Source organism: Schistocerca serialis, chromosome 2 (genome assembly GCF_023864345.2).
Source record: "Schistocerca serialis cubense isolate TAMUIC-IGC-003099 chromosome 2, iqSchSeri2.2, whole genome shotgun sequence".
NCBI classification, from domain to species: Eukaryota; Metazoa; Arthropoda; class Insecta; order Orthoptera; family Acrididae; genus Schistocerca; species Schistocerca serialis.
The window spans coordinates 988,892,244-988,910,022 of record NC_064639.1 but is presented as its reverse complement, the minus strand read 5'-3'; the positions used below and the strand labels follow the sequence as shown (position 1 = coordinate 988,910,022).

The 17,779-nt window shown below is 42.4% G+C and overlaps 1 protein-coding gene across 7 annotated transcripts in view; it reads left to right on the top strand.

Moving 5' to 3' along the window:
• Positions 1-4,909: 4,909 nt before the first annotated feature.
• LOC126458418 (cryptochrome-1-like) overlaps positions 4,910-17,779 on the top strand; it is a 187,777-nt gene continuing 174,907 nt past the window's right edge. For 4 of the 7 annotated variants that reach the window (XR_007585633.1, XM_050095449.1, XM_050095450.1 and 1 more), the window contains exon 1: positions 4,911-5,286. Coding sequence is in view for 6 of the 7 variants with exons in the window: in XM_050095449.1 (XP_049951406.1) it covers positions 5,114-5,286 (173 nt within the window). In the remaining variant the exon portion in view is untranslated. Of the gene's footprint in view, positions 5,287-17,779 lie in introns of all 7 variants that reach the window. The other 3 variants (XM_050095453.1, XM_050095452.1, XM_050095451.1) reach the window with 2 other exon arrangements.

Here is a 17,779-nt window from a genome sequence, read left to right as displayed (position 1 = left end):
GTCTATATTTACTGACCTGATCTGTCTTGTACATTGCCGGCGGCTGTAGCCGAGCGGTTCTAGGCGCTTGAGTCCGGAACCGCGCTGCTGCTACGGTCCTGCCTCGGGCATGGATTTGTGTGATGTCCTTAGGTTTAAGTAGTTCTAAGTCTAGGGGCTGATGACCTCAGATGTTCAGTCCCATAGTGCTCAGAGCCATTTGAACCATTTTGTCTTTTACATTATGTGACATTAAGTGCTGAAAATTACATCCTTGTGCTTCAAAGCACTTCTCTCTGCGCCCAAACATGTTAATATACATTTTGCGCTACTCTGGCGCATCAATTCTCAAAATTTCATTACGACCATTGTCCTTCAAACCTTCTAACGTCATTGGGTTATTTGCGTACACATTTCCCTGTAGACTGCCAACAGATAAAAGTAACAAAAGGTTAGATGCAGTGAACGAGGTGGCCTTAATCCTTTGCTCACATTTGTTTCTTCGGTGAATATTTCACGAATTCTTGAGCTTGACTCGCGTGAAGTGTCACAAGCCGCCCCATCATGTTGAAAGCCACAATACGACTTGCTGACACAGAACACCGCACTCCGATTTTTTCACGTGAAGATGTTCCTCATTAATCGTATTGGGATTACGTGTTGACCAGTGTGTTCTGGGAGTTCAAATGTCCTGTCAGATGGAACTAGGTATCAACACCCACAAAATACAGCAGCGGATCCATCATTTCTATTCTCAGTTGTTTGACACAGGCACGTGCAATCCACAAGTTTTGCCTCTCCTTCAGTTCTTGGAGACATGTCATTTTGTAGGGCTTCATCCATGGATGGTGTTAAACACGTTGCCAAGACCTACTCGAAACGTTCACTTGTGGCGGCAGTTTACGTGCCGACTTCTTTGGACTCTGGATCGTTCTTGCTTTAATGTCAGCGATCACAACTAGTGTACGAACGGACGAGGCTCGATTCTTTTTCGCGTTTGCAACTGACCCTGTAGTACGCCACTGGTTACCAAATTCTGTATATTGCTTTTTGCAGAACAAGATGTATTATTGGGCACTTTTATTTTTGCAATAATTGAGCTTTGTGTGATATTTGAGTGTGGGAGAGACACATACGAAAATTCAGTAAGATAGATACTTTTAGATAACTCCAACTGTATGAAGAACAATTTGATCAAATTTTATTCACAGGCAAGCCAAAATGTAATAACGCTTCACAGGCAAGCCAAAATGTAATAACGCTGACATTACGTTAATTTTAAATTCAAGATCTTGAAAAATAATTTACTCACATTTACTCATGTCAAGTATGTAATTCAGTTTAAAACAGCTTCAGGGAACTACTTTTACACGGTATTTTGCATCATATCTTAAAGGCGTGTACTGCGTTTTATTTTAAGGGCTTTAATAGCCAGGCAAAATACTAAAAATTTAGAGGCGTGCTTTGTGCGTCTCATTAGAGAAATGACTTCTCGATGAACTAGTGCTTTGAATGCAGATACAACAATCTGAGTTTTTATTTCTATGATATGCACATAAAATATCTACCCGGTTTTGAAACTCGATATTTTGGCACGAAAATGAATTTAAACATCTTCATGTCAGTTTGTTTCGCATAACTTTCTTTTTCTCACAACAAGAACATAAATAATGTTTTTTCTAGGTACTTACAGGACAAACTTCAGTACATATGCACTGTAACGTTAAATTATTTCGTACACTTAGCAAACTACTGCACCGAATAGAAGCTCGGTGCTCCTCTCCCAATTCTGTGACCGATGCTGACACAGAGTTTATTACATCTGTGAATTGTGATTCATCCTGCATAACTCAAAATCTGGTTTGCTTCGAACAGCTTCCTTCATTATTGTGAGGTTGCGATACTTTGCTGACGTCAACTGTGTTACAACAGCGTTTCCAGTAAGGCTCTCAGCTATTACTTGTTCGTAATTACGTTTTCGGTCTGCCATGTGTATGCTGACGAGCCCAGTACACACGCCAACATAGCTTTAGTTTGCGTTTTTGTGCTTTTTAATTCGATCTAATAAAACATTTTCATGTGATACTGAAATAAGTTTTGAAATATTAGTTCAATTCAAAAAAATTTCCTTTAATCAACATGGATTTCAATTAGGGTGACCATATTTTCTTCGGACAAAAGTGGGACTTTCATACATTTTCTTGGCCAAAAAGGTGGGACAATTTTTATTTCTCGTTAAATATCACTTTTAATGCTAACATTTCTTCTTCCTCTGCAAATATAGCCTTCACTGATATTTGTGTGTGTGTGTGTGTGTGTGTGTGTGTGTGTGTACAAAACCAAACAAAGAATGGAAAGACTGGAAACAAGTACATTTCAAGTTTTCAGAAATTTACTTATTAAGAAATGTAACATTTATAACATAGAATGTAGAAAGACACACAGTAACAATCACTAAAAAAAAGTTCTAAGTGAACACAAGGAATTTATGGTTTTGTGGATTCCACACTGCAATCATATTTCTTCGAAGATGAAATTTCATTCAGCAACTCAGGTTTGCCTAATAGGTATGAATAGAAGTCAGTGCAACTGTATTTACTGGAGTTTAAACAGGTCAGTAAAATACACTTAACGCTCCTCAACGTAAATCTATTCCTCTCATCTGTCAACTGTGACGATAGTAAGCTGAAAACTCTTTCAACATTTGCATTGTGGGCAGGGAGTGAAAAGAAGTACTGCGCTATATTAAGCGATTCTCTGAACTGTTCATTACACTGGCAAGTTCTGGAAAACCTACACCATTTTTTATGTGCCATCAACTGATTCCATTGTTCACTGTCTGTTTCAACTTGTTGTTTTACAAATGACTGTATATTAAGTATTTCATCAAATAAGAGGCTTTCATTTACTAGAATGCCCTTTTCATTTCGCCATATTTAGGAGCTATAACATTGTTGATAATTGCTTCACACTCTGTTCTTCCACAAGAAACATTTTCTGCAATCTTAGAATCAGGAAAATATTTTTTTGTTTAGTTGAACACTGCAGTCATTAGAACGATAGCTTTGGTGGTGTTTAACAACACGGAATGACAGGGTTCCTTATGCTGCAGCTACGTTTTTCTGTTCCTCTGAAGCTCTTCCGAAAACATTGATTTTCGTTTCGGCATCGCCACGACGTGCTAGCACGATACTGACACTGAGTGCTGACAACAATGGCAAGCAAAAGCAAAGAAAATAAGAGTACGCAACCATTGTAGTGGTTAAGTGTCATTATCAGGGTGTTCCAACGTACGGAATATCAGTTTCAATTGATAGTTTATAAAATCAACACTCAGAGAATATTTTAACCACTTTGTAAATGTGTGAAAATAATCCTTGAAAATCGGGACAAATTGCTTCTTTAAAAAAAAAAAAAATGTCGGGACAAATTTTTGAGCGCCAAATAACGGGACAATCCCGATTAATCGGGACGTATGGGCACCCTAATTTCATTGCTTCTCTGTTGTCAAGAAAAAAAAGCTAGAAAAGAAAACAAATGATGGTGAAGAAAGCCATACTTTCGGACCCCAGCCGAATCACTCATTTGCCAGCTAAACGCTATTAAAAAGAAGCCAGAGTTAGTTCTTGAAAAATCTGACAGGCAACACTGGATCGTCGCAACAGCTTCGAAACAATAGTTGACAATTGGTGGACGACAATGATTAGTCTAGTACTTGGGGCCGGTTTTTCGTGAGTCAGTCCGTATTTTCACACTAAGCTCCATTTACGCCACGTCGTATCAAGGCATTTTTAGTCCTTTTCTTATTTTCTTGGGTAGGATAAATCTAGTTTATATTTAGGTGACATCAAGCCTACACTCCCCCCAATCATGATCTTCTGCGCTTACCTGGAATTCGCCGCAAGATCAATTTGAAAATTTTGAATATTTTTTTTCGTTTTCTTACATTTGAATCTAGTTGATCTCTGACTGAATCATGCTACACCATTCACAGACTTAAAATGGATATTTTTCAGACGTGAATAAAGTTTTCGTAAATTTGATAACCTAGTGTTTCTTATGCATTGGATTGGTCGCCCTTCTCAAAAGTCGTAATGATTCTTAATAAATATCTATAAAAATGTGTATACTTGCGCACAAAATCAGGCAAAGAGGCGAGAAAACCACGAACTATGTCGGCTAGAAAACTCTACCGAACCGATTCCTGAGTTGAAAAGATTTTACTTCATCACACTATACGCATATACATGAGGATCCGCAAAAATTATATGTATCGCACAACTAGAAATATTTGACTCTCATGCAAAAATCGCCAAGACTCCAAAAAAACAATTTTCCGTTAACTTGCGAGTCAAAGAGTACTGTTAACCACGTTTAAGCTCTCTTTGAAAGCTAAGAAATTTCACCTTGTTGTCGTAGCCTTGTGTTAATTCCCGGGCAGCAGCAGAAAGGTCAGAGGCTCAGGCTTTTTCTTCGGTCCAGGAAAGAACGTTTCGTAACCACATGTTCTATGGAGAGCATCAGATTTAACGAGGCGGCAACAATCTCGTCGCATAAATTATTTATTCCTCTGCGTATATTTCGTGTCATGAAGTGAAATGATGATCCTTGATATACATATTGATCTTTCGAAATGGCGTAGAGAGATATCTGCGAGACAACAGCATCACCAACGAGCGACAGCGCTCTCTTTTGTTTAACCGGATGCCGCTCCCGACAGATAGAAGGAGCGACGCTGCCAAAACGTGCCGTTTCCGTATTTTTAACGGCTGCGGTAAACACCTTCGCAACACACGTCGCTCGCTTCTCCCCCACCTCCGCCGCCTCGCGCAGTCGATGGCCACGCCGAGCTCAACGTGACTTCTCGTACCACGTGACCACTGGCTCCAATAGCGAAGCGCCTGACGTACAATGTCACGTTGCACGCAGCGTGCTGACTTCGCCCGCCACTGGGCGCCCACCGCGTACGTTTCAAGAAGTGTCCAACGTTTGGCAGCGAGCAGCTGTGTCCCTGACCCGCGTCACTACTTTTGTTAGAGCAAACGCAGCGTCGACAACTGCCCGCCGTTCGTGAAGAATGCCAAGATGAGCTTCGCTTCGCACCCAGTGAATCAGTGTCCGGGATAAATCAACTATGTGTGCGAAAACCACTCAGGAACACACTGTGCATTGGTTCAGAAGGGGACTTCGTCTACATGACAACCCTAGTCTGCGTGCGGGACTCATAGGTGCGACGACATTTCGGTGTATTTTCATCCTGGACCCTTGGTTCGCGGGTTCATCTAATGTCGGCATTAACAAGTGGAGGTGAGTGCTGACATCAACAGTTAATTTTCATATTCTTAAGATGCTCCGTTTTATAAACTCTTTTTGCCTTCTGTTTGTTTGTCTAATTTGTATTTTATGCAGTAACGCTTTGTTCAGTTCTCTCCCTCGCTGTAGCTGTGTCAATGCTAGATTTAAGTTTGCATACGTATGGTGAATCTGTAATAAACATTTCTTCTCTTGTGACGTAACTGGCGATAACCGTTGGTTTTTCTCAGTGTATTTTCCTTGCAAGTGTGTTGTTCGACAGTGCTCAGGCTGGATGGTTTGACCTTCGTAAGTGTATTCCATTACAAGAAGTGAAAGTCTGTGCTCAGAAACGCAATTGTGTTTGAAAGGATGTGCGTAATATTGTAGTTGTTTACCCACCAACATTTTTTTTTTGGTAGTGTATCACTAGAAACGGTCGTTGAAATGGATTCATTCAGTGTTAAAGCGACCGAATAGTAGTTGTCAGATCAGTAAGTGGATACCGGAAGTGATAATAAGTACGAAGTACCTTTTACGGTGTCCTGTTGACACCTATCAGTTGGCTGTCACTTCTTCGTGTTCAAAATTTATTTCAGTAATGGCGCTCCGTGGAGATTAGTCATCACCTCCAGTCGCCCACCGTTTAATGTTTGCGTCCGCTACAGCGCGAGGGAGGGGCTAGGTGGGGAGCTAGGCCAGGTAACGCAGCATCATTTGTCATTGTTGCAACACTAGAGTCATCCCAAGAAAGATACCATCACGCCTACCTTTTGTCACAATAGTAATACCGCTGTTACTCAGCAGATATTTTTATTATTGTGTATATAATATCGCACTCGAAAGGGTGGGGCAATAGTATGAAGCTTTCAGTGGGAAAAGGTTTACAGAACGAGCGTGGGCTTTTAATTCTAGTAATTACCATCTCCCTTAGGTGTTTATTTGTCACAGACATGTAATATTTCTCTCAAATATGGTAAATTGTTTCATCTACGAAATGCTTTCCGCCTGTGAGCCTGTGGTCTTTATGAACATTTTAGTGCGCAGTGGTTGTTGTCACAGACGTGTAATATTTCTCTCAAATATGGTAAATTGTTTCATCTATGAAATGCTTTCCGCCTGTGATCTTGGTGAACATTTTACTGCGCAGTGGTTGTTCAGAAAATTGAAAGTATTGTTGGCGATTATTGTGTATGTCGATGTGCCTCCATAAATGCTTCTCGTTGGTATACGACTCCTCATGATAAATGACAGAATTCAATACGTGAGAAATGACAGGATTCAAGACATTGTAGGGGAATAGCAGATCTTTACTGGCGGAACAAATATCATAGGACTAGTGTGTAGAAGAAACGAAATTTCAGGAATAAGAATTTGCATTTTTAGCTGTTCACAGAAAAGTAAAAATTTCGCGAAGTCCACTCATGACGGAAATTTGTTGATCTTAATGACAACAAACAGACCTTACCTCTTTTACTATGTCCGCATTGAGAGTGGTAGATTTGTCTCTGATGCAGATGTAGCAAAAAATATTATCGAAGAACAAAGGGCAACTGCAACAAATAGTAATTGTACATGTTAAGTGAACTACATAAAAAGCCAGTAGTTTCATATTTCACTGAGGAATTTGAAACATTGAGCACTGGACAGGTGCCTCCAGAGGTATTATAGCTCAGTTTAGGATAGTTGATCAAGCACTAGATGTGTACGTACCTAGTAGATAAGTTCATAATGTGAGGGACGCTGGTGGTGTCTGTAAAGAAACTCTAAAGAAACAGCGGCTGCTGCACAGTAGGTACAAAACAAAATGCAAGTCCATAGAGGGACCCCAAATAAGGCGTGTTGGCTGTCAGTGGGACAATAAACGAAACTTTCTGTGACAGTAGCAATATCTTCTCGAAAGGCTACCCCACAAAACGCTTATAAATTCTGGTAATTTATCAAAAGTGCTAGTGGCAGCAGAGTTAGGGTCCTGATCCAATGATGACACAGAAACGGAAATTGAGGGTAGAAAGAATATTCCGTTTTCAAGTGTTCCCTTTCAAAGGATGATGTAGGAGTATCGCCTCAGTTTAATTCTTGCATCACTTCAAATTTGAGTGGTAGTAATTGTGAGATTGAGATACAAATGAAATTATGGACTGGGACCTGCAGGAATCACTATCAGATTCTACACAAAATTTACAGCTGGGCTACCCTCATTCTTAGCCATAATATACTGTAGATCTCCCCTACCAGAAAACTGCACCCAGTGGTTGGAAGAAATCGCAGGTCACGCTCATCTACAAGAAAAATAGCGGAAGTGATATACTAACGAAAATATCGTCACCTAGGTTATCATAGCAGGTTTTTTTCTTTCCACTTAACTTATGATACACAAACAAGCAGTTGAAAATACACATATCATCTTTCTACACCCCTTCATCGTGCGTCGCACGTTTGGAAAGGGATCTGTCATCTGGTCTTACAGGTCTACATATGCCATCCACTCCTTAATGATGTCGAAAGACACTGTAAACTACTGCTTGCAGGTCTTCAGAATCTGAACCACTGATATACAAATCACTTCCTTATCGCTGCTGAAAATAATATCATCAAGCTTCTGTAAACCCCCCTCCTCATCATCACCACGAATTACTCTCACCGGCTTGTTGTTTGTTTACTAAGATCAGCTACCACTGACAGACATGGCTGTGCTTCGTTTCAGAATACATTTAGGAGCCATCTTTTAGTTAGAAATTGAATTTCAAACTGCGTGATACACACTGTGCTGTCTTACAATACGTTTACTCATTTCCGGTTTCGTTCATGGACCATCTTCACAGTGGAAAAAGACCCTTTGTGTCATGTTCACATGGCATACCTGCTGTTTAACCAGGAAAGTACAGGCAATTGTTGGCTTGATGACTGTGCCTCAACAATGGTGCTATGCTCTAACTGGTCTTATTTGTTTTCGTGTTTTCAAGATGTTTTCGGCTTCGTTGAGCCTGTATTATGGCGTTTAATACCAATTTCCTTACGTTTTCATATCGGCAATGGCATATACGTTCCTGGTTAAATAGCATGTACGCCACGTGATGATGTCACAGCATGTATTCTTCCACTGTGAAGATGGTCGATGATGGAAACCGGTAGTGAATAAATGTATTGAGAGATAGCACAGTGTGTATCATGCATTTCCCCAAGTATATCATGTGAAACTCAGCTCGCCCTATTTGCCCAAGAAATTCACAGTGCCGTAGACACTGGCGAGCAGATTGATGCCGTATTCCTGGACTTCAGGAAGGCATTTGATACGGTTCCGCACTTACGTTTAGTGAAAAAAATACGAGCTTACGGAATATCGGACCAGGTTTGTGATTGGATTCAGGATTTCCTAGAAGAAAGAACACAACATGTCATTCTTAACGGTTCAAAATCTGCAGATGTAGAGGTAATTTCGGGAGTACCGCAGGGAAGCGTGATAGGACCTTTATTGTTTACAATATACATAAATGACTTAGTTGACAACATCGGTAGCTCCGTGAGGCTATTTGCAGATGACACGGTTGTCTACAAGAAAGTAGCAACATCAGAAGACTCGTACGTACTCCAGGAGGACCTGCAGAGGATTAATGCATGGTGCGACAGCTGGCAGCTTTCCCTAAACGTAGATAAATGTAATATAATGCGCATACATAGGGGCAGAAATCCATTCCAGTACGATTATGCCATAGCTGGTAAATCATTGGAAGCGGTAACGACCGTAAAATACTTAGGAGTTACTATCCGGAGCGATCTGAAGTGGAATGATCACATAAAACAAATAGTGGGAAAAGCAGGCGCCAGGTTGAGATTCATAGGAAGAATTCTAAGAAAATGTGACTCATCGACGAAAGAAGTAGCTTACAAAACGCTTGTTCGTCCGATTCTTGAGTATTGCTCATCAGTATGGGACCCTTACCAGGTTGGATTAATAGAAGAGATAGACATGATCCAGCGAAAAGCAGCGCGATTCGTCATGGGGACATTTAGTCAGCGCGAGAGCGTTACGGAGATGCTGAACAAGCTCCAGTGGCGGACACTTCAAGAAAGGCGTTACGCAATACGGAGAGGTTTATTATCGAAATTACGAGAGAGCACATTCCGGGAAGAGATGGGCAACATATTACTACCGCCCACATATATCTCGCGTAATGATCATAACGAAAAGATCCGAGAAATTAGAGCAAATACGGAGACTTACAAGCAGTCGTTCTTCCCACGCACAATTCGTGAATGGAACAGGGAAGGGGGGATCAGATAGTGGTACAATAAGTACCCTCCGCCACACACCGTAAGGTGGCTCGCGGAGTATAGATGTAGATGTAGATGTAGATGTATATCGATGCTGTTGATAGTTGCTGAAAAAAAAATTAAATTTCAAACATTCATATGATGAAGGGCGCATTGCGAACTGATCTCATCATATGATTTAAATGCCATAGCAGCTTCATGCGATTCCAACTCGTCATTTGTTGCGACTGGGTGAATGGATATTATCAACAGGCGCAATTGTAGGTAACGGAGGTGATTTCTTCTCACTGGTAGATTAACTGTGAAAATGAAGTTGGCCTAGAAAGGAGGTTGTTAAAAAGAAATTGTTTGATTCGTCCTAGAATATTGCTCAAATGTGTGAGAACCATAACAGATAAGAGTAACAGGAGACACTGAATGTAGAGCAACAAGATCAGGTCCTGTGGTCACAAGTTTGTTTGCCTCGCGGAAATGCTGAATAATCTGGACTGGCAGGCGCGAAAACCATTTACAACGTTTAATGTAGCAATATTAACTGAGGAATCTAGTATTGCACAACCCTCCTACATATCGCTTCCGTATAGCCAGCTAGAACAAATTAAGAGTAATTACATTCCGAACAAGGGCGTTTGAGCCGTCATTTTTCCCGCGTTCCAGACGTGACAGAAATGGGAAGCAACCCTAATAAGCGATGAAGTGTCCTCTGCTGTGCGCATCACTGTAATTTGCAAAATAGGGATATAGATATCTTTCCTCAAGGGAATAACAAATACAGCTTGACCGTAAAATTTCCGAGTAATCTCATGGCGAACTTGCACCCCTAATTTTGTCGCAAGCTCATTGTGCTAAAATTTGGTTTAGCAGAGAAGAAAACAACCAAGGGATGAGAAGTCCTATCTGAGGAGGACTATCTGTTGACAGTAGTGGAACTTTTATTTATCTGTCTAACGGAAAAAGCATTTGGTGGTAAGTTCCTATGGGACCAAACTGCTGAGGTCATCATTCCCTAAGCTTACGCATTTCTTAATCTAACTTACGCTAAGAACAACACACACACACACACACACACACATGTGAGCCGCGCGAGCCATGGCAAGGTGCCTCAAACCGCGTGGCTACCCCCCCCCCCCCCCCTCCACCGTGAAAAGGCAATGTCAACAATATTTAATAGTCTACACATCTTTCAATGACATATGCAGTACGGTTGGTGAGCAGCTTAAACCAGATGAAAAGTCCTCGGTTGCATTTGGGGAAGTACTAAGTGTTCTGCAGTCTTTTAACTGATAGGGCGCAGCTTTATCGTAGATGAGTCTCTTATCCGTGGATTAATATTTTGCATAGCCATTTTTTCATTTCCAGTCTGCAGCGGGAAATTAGGAAAATTGTTATGACACGAATGTATCACTGTTGCGGACTGTACCGTAGATGTATTAAGTATATAGATCAAGGTTCGCATTGAACGACATACCGATTGGAAGCTCGATGATGACGACATTGTAATCTTATCTGGCATTCTAAATGCTCCTGTCCAATGTGCACTCAATTCATTTTTCCGTGGCGAATGTGCAGGCTGTTTCAAAAGGTTCATCCGATTTCACAAGACTGTATCTTCTCCATGAATGAAGAACTTTGTGTGAACTTTAACTTATTCATAGGACTATTAAGTTGTATCTCACCAATGAACCAGTCAGTTTTAGGAGGTTGAATATAAGGGGCAGTCCAATGAAAACGAAACAGAGAAAAAAAGTAAGTAAACAGTTTATTATTTCAAAAGGAATTGCCTTAATTGTTGATACATTTGTACGACTATGAGACAAGACGTTCAGTGCCTTCATGTCAAAATCCAGACATTGTTGGAAGGCCCTGCCCATAGTGCTCCAAAGGTTCTCAATTGGGGAGTGATCCGGCGACCGTGCTAACCAAGGTAACAGGTAATCACGAAGACAAGCAGCAGAAACTCGCACCGTGTGCGGGCGGGCACTACCTTGCTGAAATATAAGCCCCGGATGGATTTCCATTAAGGGCGACAAACCATGGCTAACATCGTCAGCTTATCGCTGTAAGGATGCCGTGGATAACAACCAGAGGGGTCCTACTATGAAAAGAAATGGCACTCCAGACCGTCACTCATGGTTGTCGGGCCATATGGCGGAAGATAGTCAGGTTGGATCCCAACACGCTGTCTGGGGCGTCTCCAGACAGGTCTTCACTGGTCATCGGAGCTCAGTTGGAACTCGTCACTGAAGACAATTCTACTCCGTCCAGTGAGATTCTAGCCGAAGACGTGTCTGGAGACGCCCCGGAGAACAATTGGGTACCAACTTCATTGTCGCCGCCCTACAGCGCGACAACCAGGAGTGATGGTCTTTGGTGCCATTTGTTTTCACAGCAGGAGCCCTTCGGTTATCATCCGCGGCACCGTTACAGCACAGCGGTACTTCGACGATATTCTACGCCCCAGTTTGTTGCCCTTCATGGCAAGCCATCCTGGGCCCACATTTCAGCAAGATAATGTCCCCCCTTACGTGGCAAGTGTTTCTACTACCTGTCTTCGAGCTTTCCAAACCATACCTTGGCCAGCAAGGCCGCAGGATGTCTCCTCGATTAAGAACGTTTGGAGCACCATGGATAGAGCCCTCCAACCACCTCGTGATTTTGACGATCGAACGCGGCAGTTGGACAGAATTTGGCACGATATCCTCAGAAGGACATCTAACAACTCTATCAATGAAACTTCCTGGCAGATTAAAACTGTGTGCCGCACCGAGACTCGAACTCTGGACCTTTGCCTTTCGCGGGCAGATGCTCTACCATCTGAGCTACCCAAGCACGACTCACGCCCCGTCCTCACAGCTTTACTTCCGCTAGTACCTCGTCTCCTACTTTCCAAACTTCGCAGAAGCTCTTCTGGCCGAAGTAAAGCTGTGAGGACGGGGCGTGAGTCGTGCTTGGGTAGCTCAGATGGTAGAGCACTTGCCCGCGAAGGGCAAAGGTCCTGAAGTTCGAGTCTCGGTCCGGCACACGGTTTTAATCTGCCAGGAAGTTTCATATCAGCGTACACTCCGCTGCAGAGTGAAAATCTCATTCTGGAAGCTCTATCAATGAAGCCAAACCATAAAACTGCTTGCATAGGGGTCAGAGGTGGACCTACGCGTTTCTTGCTCAAATAAATCATCCAGTTTTTTTCTGAAATTATAATCGTTTGTTTGTATATGTACACTATATGTACCGATTTCCACCCCATTCCGATAATTCCTTAGCGGTGCGTCTTTTTTTTTTTTATCTTAGAGTATATAATGAGCCCCCTACCTGACGCACAGCAAACATTGCCAAATTCGCCCCATACTTTTACGAGGATGTGTGGAGTTATTGCATCCATTGCTGTTGCCATGCGCCGCCACAGTTCATCTAAAGTTGTAAGGAGAGGCACGTAGATGAAGACATTCTAAAGCGTTGCAGTGCGAAATCCGTTCGCGCCTTCCTCTTGTAGGAGTTCTGCGACAATCTCAGCGAAAATCATGTCTTACAGCTGTAACTGAATTGCATCTGTTGAAACGGGAAAGGCAAAACTCTTTTTGTTGTGGGCATCTCGACCCGACTCACTTTGGGTAACGAACTGGCGCCCTGGTAAGCTCTTGTAGTTTCGATGCATGAGTCAAAATTCACCCCAAATTTCTGTCTTCATTCACGGATAAGATATATTACTGCGAAATCGGTTGAATATTTTTGAATCATACTGTAGAATTCCATGAATGTTAGCTATTATGAAACCATGGGCGAGGGACGACAGTAAGTAACATTTTGTTTAATGTAGCAATTAATGTATCCATCTGAAGATGAATCTGTTACGATGAATAAATCGTTGTATCAAAGCATTTCTTACTTACAATTTGCGGCGCCATTGCTCTGCGAGAGGCAGCTTCAACTCTCAACACAAACATGTTTCCGTCATTATCAGTAGAATCAGAAAGTTGGGTAGAATTGCGACTGGCGTAAGGACGTGCTTTTATAATAGGTAGTTTACATTATTCTTCATTTCGTCACAACTATCCTGCTGTATTATCAAGAAAGGTACTGGGATAGCAAATTCATTCACGTCCGATTTACGACTGACAGGAGCGGTGAGTTGTGTGACAGCTGACGATTGCGATGCTGTATTTGGGACTGTGAGCTAAACTGCACGCGATGTTTCGTGATGCCGTTGACCGCTTTGATGAGAAGCAAAGTAAAAGATTGTTACCTGTAGCGCGCGGGATGTGTTGAAATAATGAAGTTTCGAAGACATTTCTAGAGTAGTGACAGTCCACTGATGTTGATTGATGAGAGCAAGATCAAAAATGGTCGTCACTGAGTAATTAGGTGTCATGGGATAAAGAACAAATACTATTTTTGTAGTTTAACGGACAAAGGGAAACATTTTACCGCCAAACTGTAGTTTCGTTTACTTAGGTAGGTATGTGACAGATCTGTTATTATAATTAGAATTATAACGCTTGCAGTACCAAATCCAGAACGGCCGTATTAAGTGATTCACTACGTTGTGCAATGCCCGCCCTCCCTTCATAAATTCGAAGGCCTAAAACGGTAGATTTCTCATCACACCACCAGTGGTTTGTCAGCTGCATTTTAACAAGTCCTGTATCCGTTTTGGAGACACTCTAGAATAGGAACGCTGTTACACTGTCTCTTGCATTCTGTCGGGAAATACGTTTTTAATTAACTATGCAGCTTTCTTTTATCAGTTTCCTGACACGGACTTAAGTCAGTGAGTGGTGACTGCGCCCGCTAAGGAAGCTTAAGGCCCACATCTTTGATCTGATAGTACCTCTAGACCGCTTTCGAATCTCCACAAAGGAACTCCGGTATTCTTGCTTAGCCTACTAGGACTCCTGAGAGGAAACATACCACGGATAATGTTTTCAGACTGAATGGCTAACTACCGAGCGAGGTGGCGCAGTGGTTAGACACTGGACTCGCATTCGGGAGGACGACGGTTCAATCCCGCGTCCGGCCATCCTGATTTAGGTTTTCCGTGATTTCCCTCAATCACTCCAGGCAAATGCCGGGATGGTTCCTCTGAAAGGGCACGGCCGACTTCCTTCCCTAATCCGATGAGACCGATGACCACGCTGTCTGGTCTCCTTCCCCAAACCAACCAACCAACCTGAATGTCTAACTCTGCTGAGGAGTGTGGTTTTCTTATGAACTTCCATAATTTTAATTGAAAGCTATTTCCTCTTGTGTTTTTGTCGCCACCTCATTGATCTTATTGGTGCATAGGAACTACAGTGTCGAGTACAATTCAACGAAGGGCAAAAAGTATACGTCGAACGTACAACTACGTCTGACCTTAGATCGACCGAAACATGTTGAAATGCGTCACAATGAAGTAAAATATATGCTAAAGAAATATGTACTCATGCCATATATATATATATATATATATATATATATATATATATATATATATATATATATATAAGCCTTTCGTAAAAATTCTTTGTGTTGCTCCATTGCCGCGCCGACCCTGAACTTTAAACTGCTGCCAAAAAGCCTTCTGCCTGTGTCGTGTGCCATGTCTCCATTCGGGGTTCACTTGTTTCAGTCGTAAATAATTGACTATGTTGTACTTTTTTCCAAGCAAGCGGTGTTCTTGGGATGAAGGTCAGCCTCGGGAACAAACGTGCTAGTCCCCTTGCTCCTGTTTGAGAGTTTTTGAGTTTAAACTCCCAATTCGATCATCTGGATTTACAAGCTTACCGACGTCTCTGTAAATGAGTTCACATTGAGATAAATCAGTCTATAAGTTCGCGGTTACTCTCTCTCCAACCGAGTTACTTGCTGCGCCTTTAAACTGTGGAACAGATATCAAGCACAAATCTACCCTGTTTAAGCTGCCGTCTTTAAGGGCTTTACAGACCTGGAAGATTAGCATATTGTACATTTCACGTTACCGGCCTTAAACCCTAGTCAGGCTTAAATGCAATTGACAGTAGTTTAGCGGTTTAAATTTCTTCCGGTTTTTATTTTTATTCGATCTGCGGAGTTTCCCCCTTTCACTCAGCACTTCGAGTTTGAATTTAGTTGTTATTGATGATGACACGTTAATGTCTTTACCTAATCATAGTATCAAACTATTGGACGACATATGCAGAAAACCCTTGTTTACTGGACATTTTTTGTTGCTTTGGTCCATACTCTAAATGCTCCTCTCAAAATATGAAAAGCAAAGAGCTTCCAGTAGAAGAGATTTGTTCGAAGATACTATATACCTGTTAAGAGCTCATGTTTACTGGACTTTTTTGCTTCCAATGATCGTTCCCATCATATTCCTGAGTTATGATTTTGGTCATGGCTGTTACTGAACAGCTGCAGAATATTTCAACAAAGATAACAAGTCAGTCGTCAGCTGCAGAGGAGAATCTTTGTTTGGTTCACTTTACTGCTTTCAACAGTTTTAATTATCTTCTTCAGAAGAGAAATAGGCTCAAATCACTGGTAAGCCAACGTCGAAATAGAAAACTAAAATTCCACCCGAACAGGCCGGCCGCCGTGTCATCCTCAGCCCACAGGCATCACTGGATGCGGATGTGGAGGGGCATGTCGTCAACACACCACTCTCCCCGCCTTATGTCAGTTTACGAGACCGGAGCCACTACTTCTCAATGAAGTAGCTCCTCAGTTTTCCTCACAAGGGCACCCCGCTTGCCAACAGCACTCGGCAGACCGGATGGTCACCGATCCAAGTGCTAGACCAGCCCGACAGCGCTTAACTTCGGTGATCTGATGGGAAGCGGTATTACCACTGCGGCAAGGCCGTTGTCAGCGTAAAAATAAGAAGACACTACCGCTCGATTCTTACTGTCTTACCAATGATTTGAGCCTTCTGAGGATGGTTCAAATGGCTCTGAGCACTATGGGACTTAACTTCTGAGGTCATCAGTCCCCTAGAACTTAGAACTACTTAAACCTAACTCACCTAAGGACATCACACACATCCATGGCCGAGGCAGGATTCGAACCTGCGACCGTAGCGGTCGCGTGGCTCCAGACTGTAGCGCCTTCTGAGGATGACCGTTTAAACTGTTGAAACCGGTAAAGTGAACCAATGAAAGGTTTTCTTGTGCAACTCACGCCTGACTTTTTATCTTTGTTGAAATACTCCTAGATATTGGCTACTCCTCCTGAGACGGCATTTATATGTATCTATGGTCAAAGGACCACATCATCTATTGGTGCTTAAATTAATGAAATAAAATGTTATTGGACGTTATATTCACATAGCACAAGAAAGTAAAATAACGCATTTAAAAAAGTGCGAGGGCGAGCTAAAAAAATAATGCGTCCGAATTTTCGGTTGAGGTATTACATGTCATACTTATTACTCGGTCGACTGTCCCGCTTCGCCGACGCAAATTGCAATCCTCTGCCTCTACACTCCGAATTGTGTAACGTGACAGTGCAAAACGTAGCTATGTCTGTACTTGAGAGACCCGCAGGAAACTGAAAGCACCACCTCGAAGAGTTCCTGCACCTCAGTTCCGACTTGCCCCCATCCGATTTACATGTCTTTTCAGAGCTTGAAGAACACCTTCGAGGACTTCACTTTGACAGTGACGAGGCGGTGTAAGTAGAGCTGGCCGTGGCTCCGTCAGAACGTTCTACAGTGATGGCATCAATAATCTGGTCTCTCGGTAGGAGGCCGGCCGAAGTGGCCGTGCGGTTAAAGGCGCTGCAGTCTGGAACCGCAAGACCGCTACGGTCGCAGGTTCGAATCCTGCCTCGGGCATGGATATTTGTGATGTCCTTAGGTTAGTTAGGTTTAACTAGTTCTAAGTTCTAGGGGACTAATGACCTCAGCAGTTGAGTCCCATAGTGCTCAGAGCCATTTGAACCATTTGAACCTCGGTAGGAGGAATGCGTTGTTCGCCAGAATGACTATTTTGGGAATTAAAAATGAAGACATGAATAGGTATAATGTTAATGAAGTTTAATTTAAAAAGCTTCAAGAGTTTTCATAGAAAAAATTCTGAGGTATTTCTTTTCACCACGCCCTCATAGTTACTGACTATGGGCCTCACGCTATTTTAAACCGACCCTAGTCAAAACGCTAAATGGGTGACCATTTCCTCCTCTTGTATAGTGCATCGGAGCCTGACGCAGGAGCTGGGTGCATCTCAGATAGACTTCAGGCTATCACGTTCCTCGCCCGCTTGCGTTACGCAATGGCCGC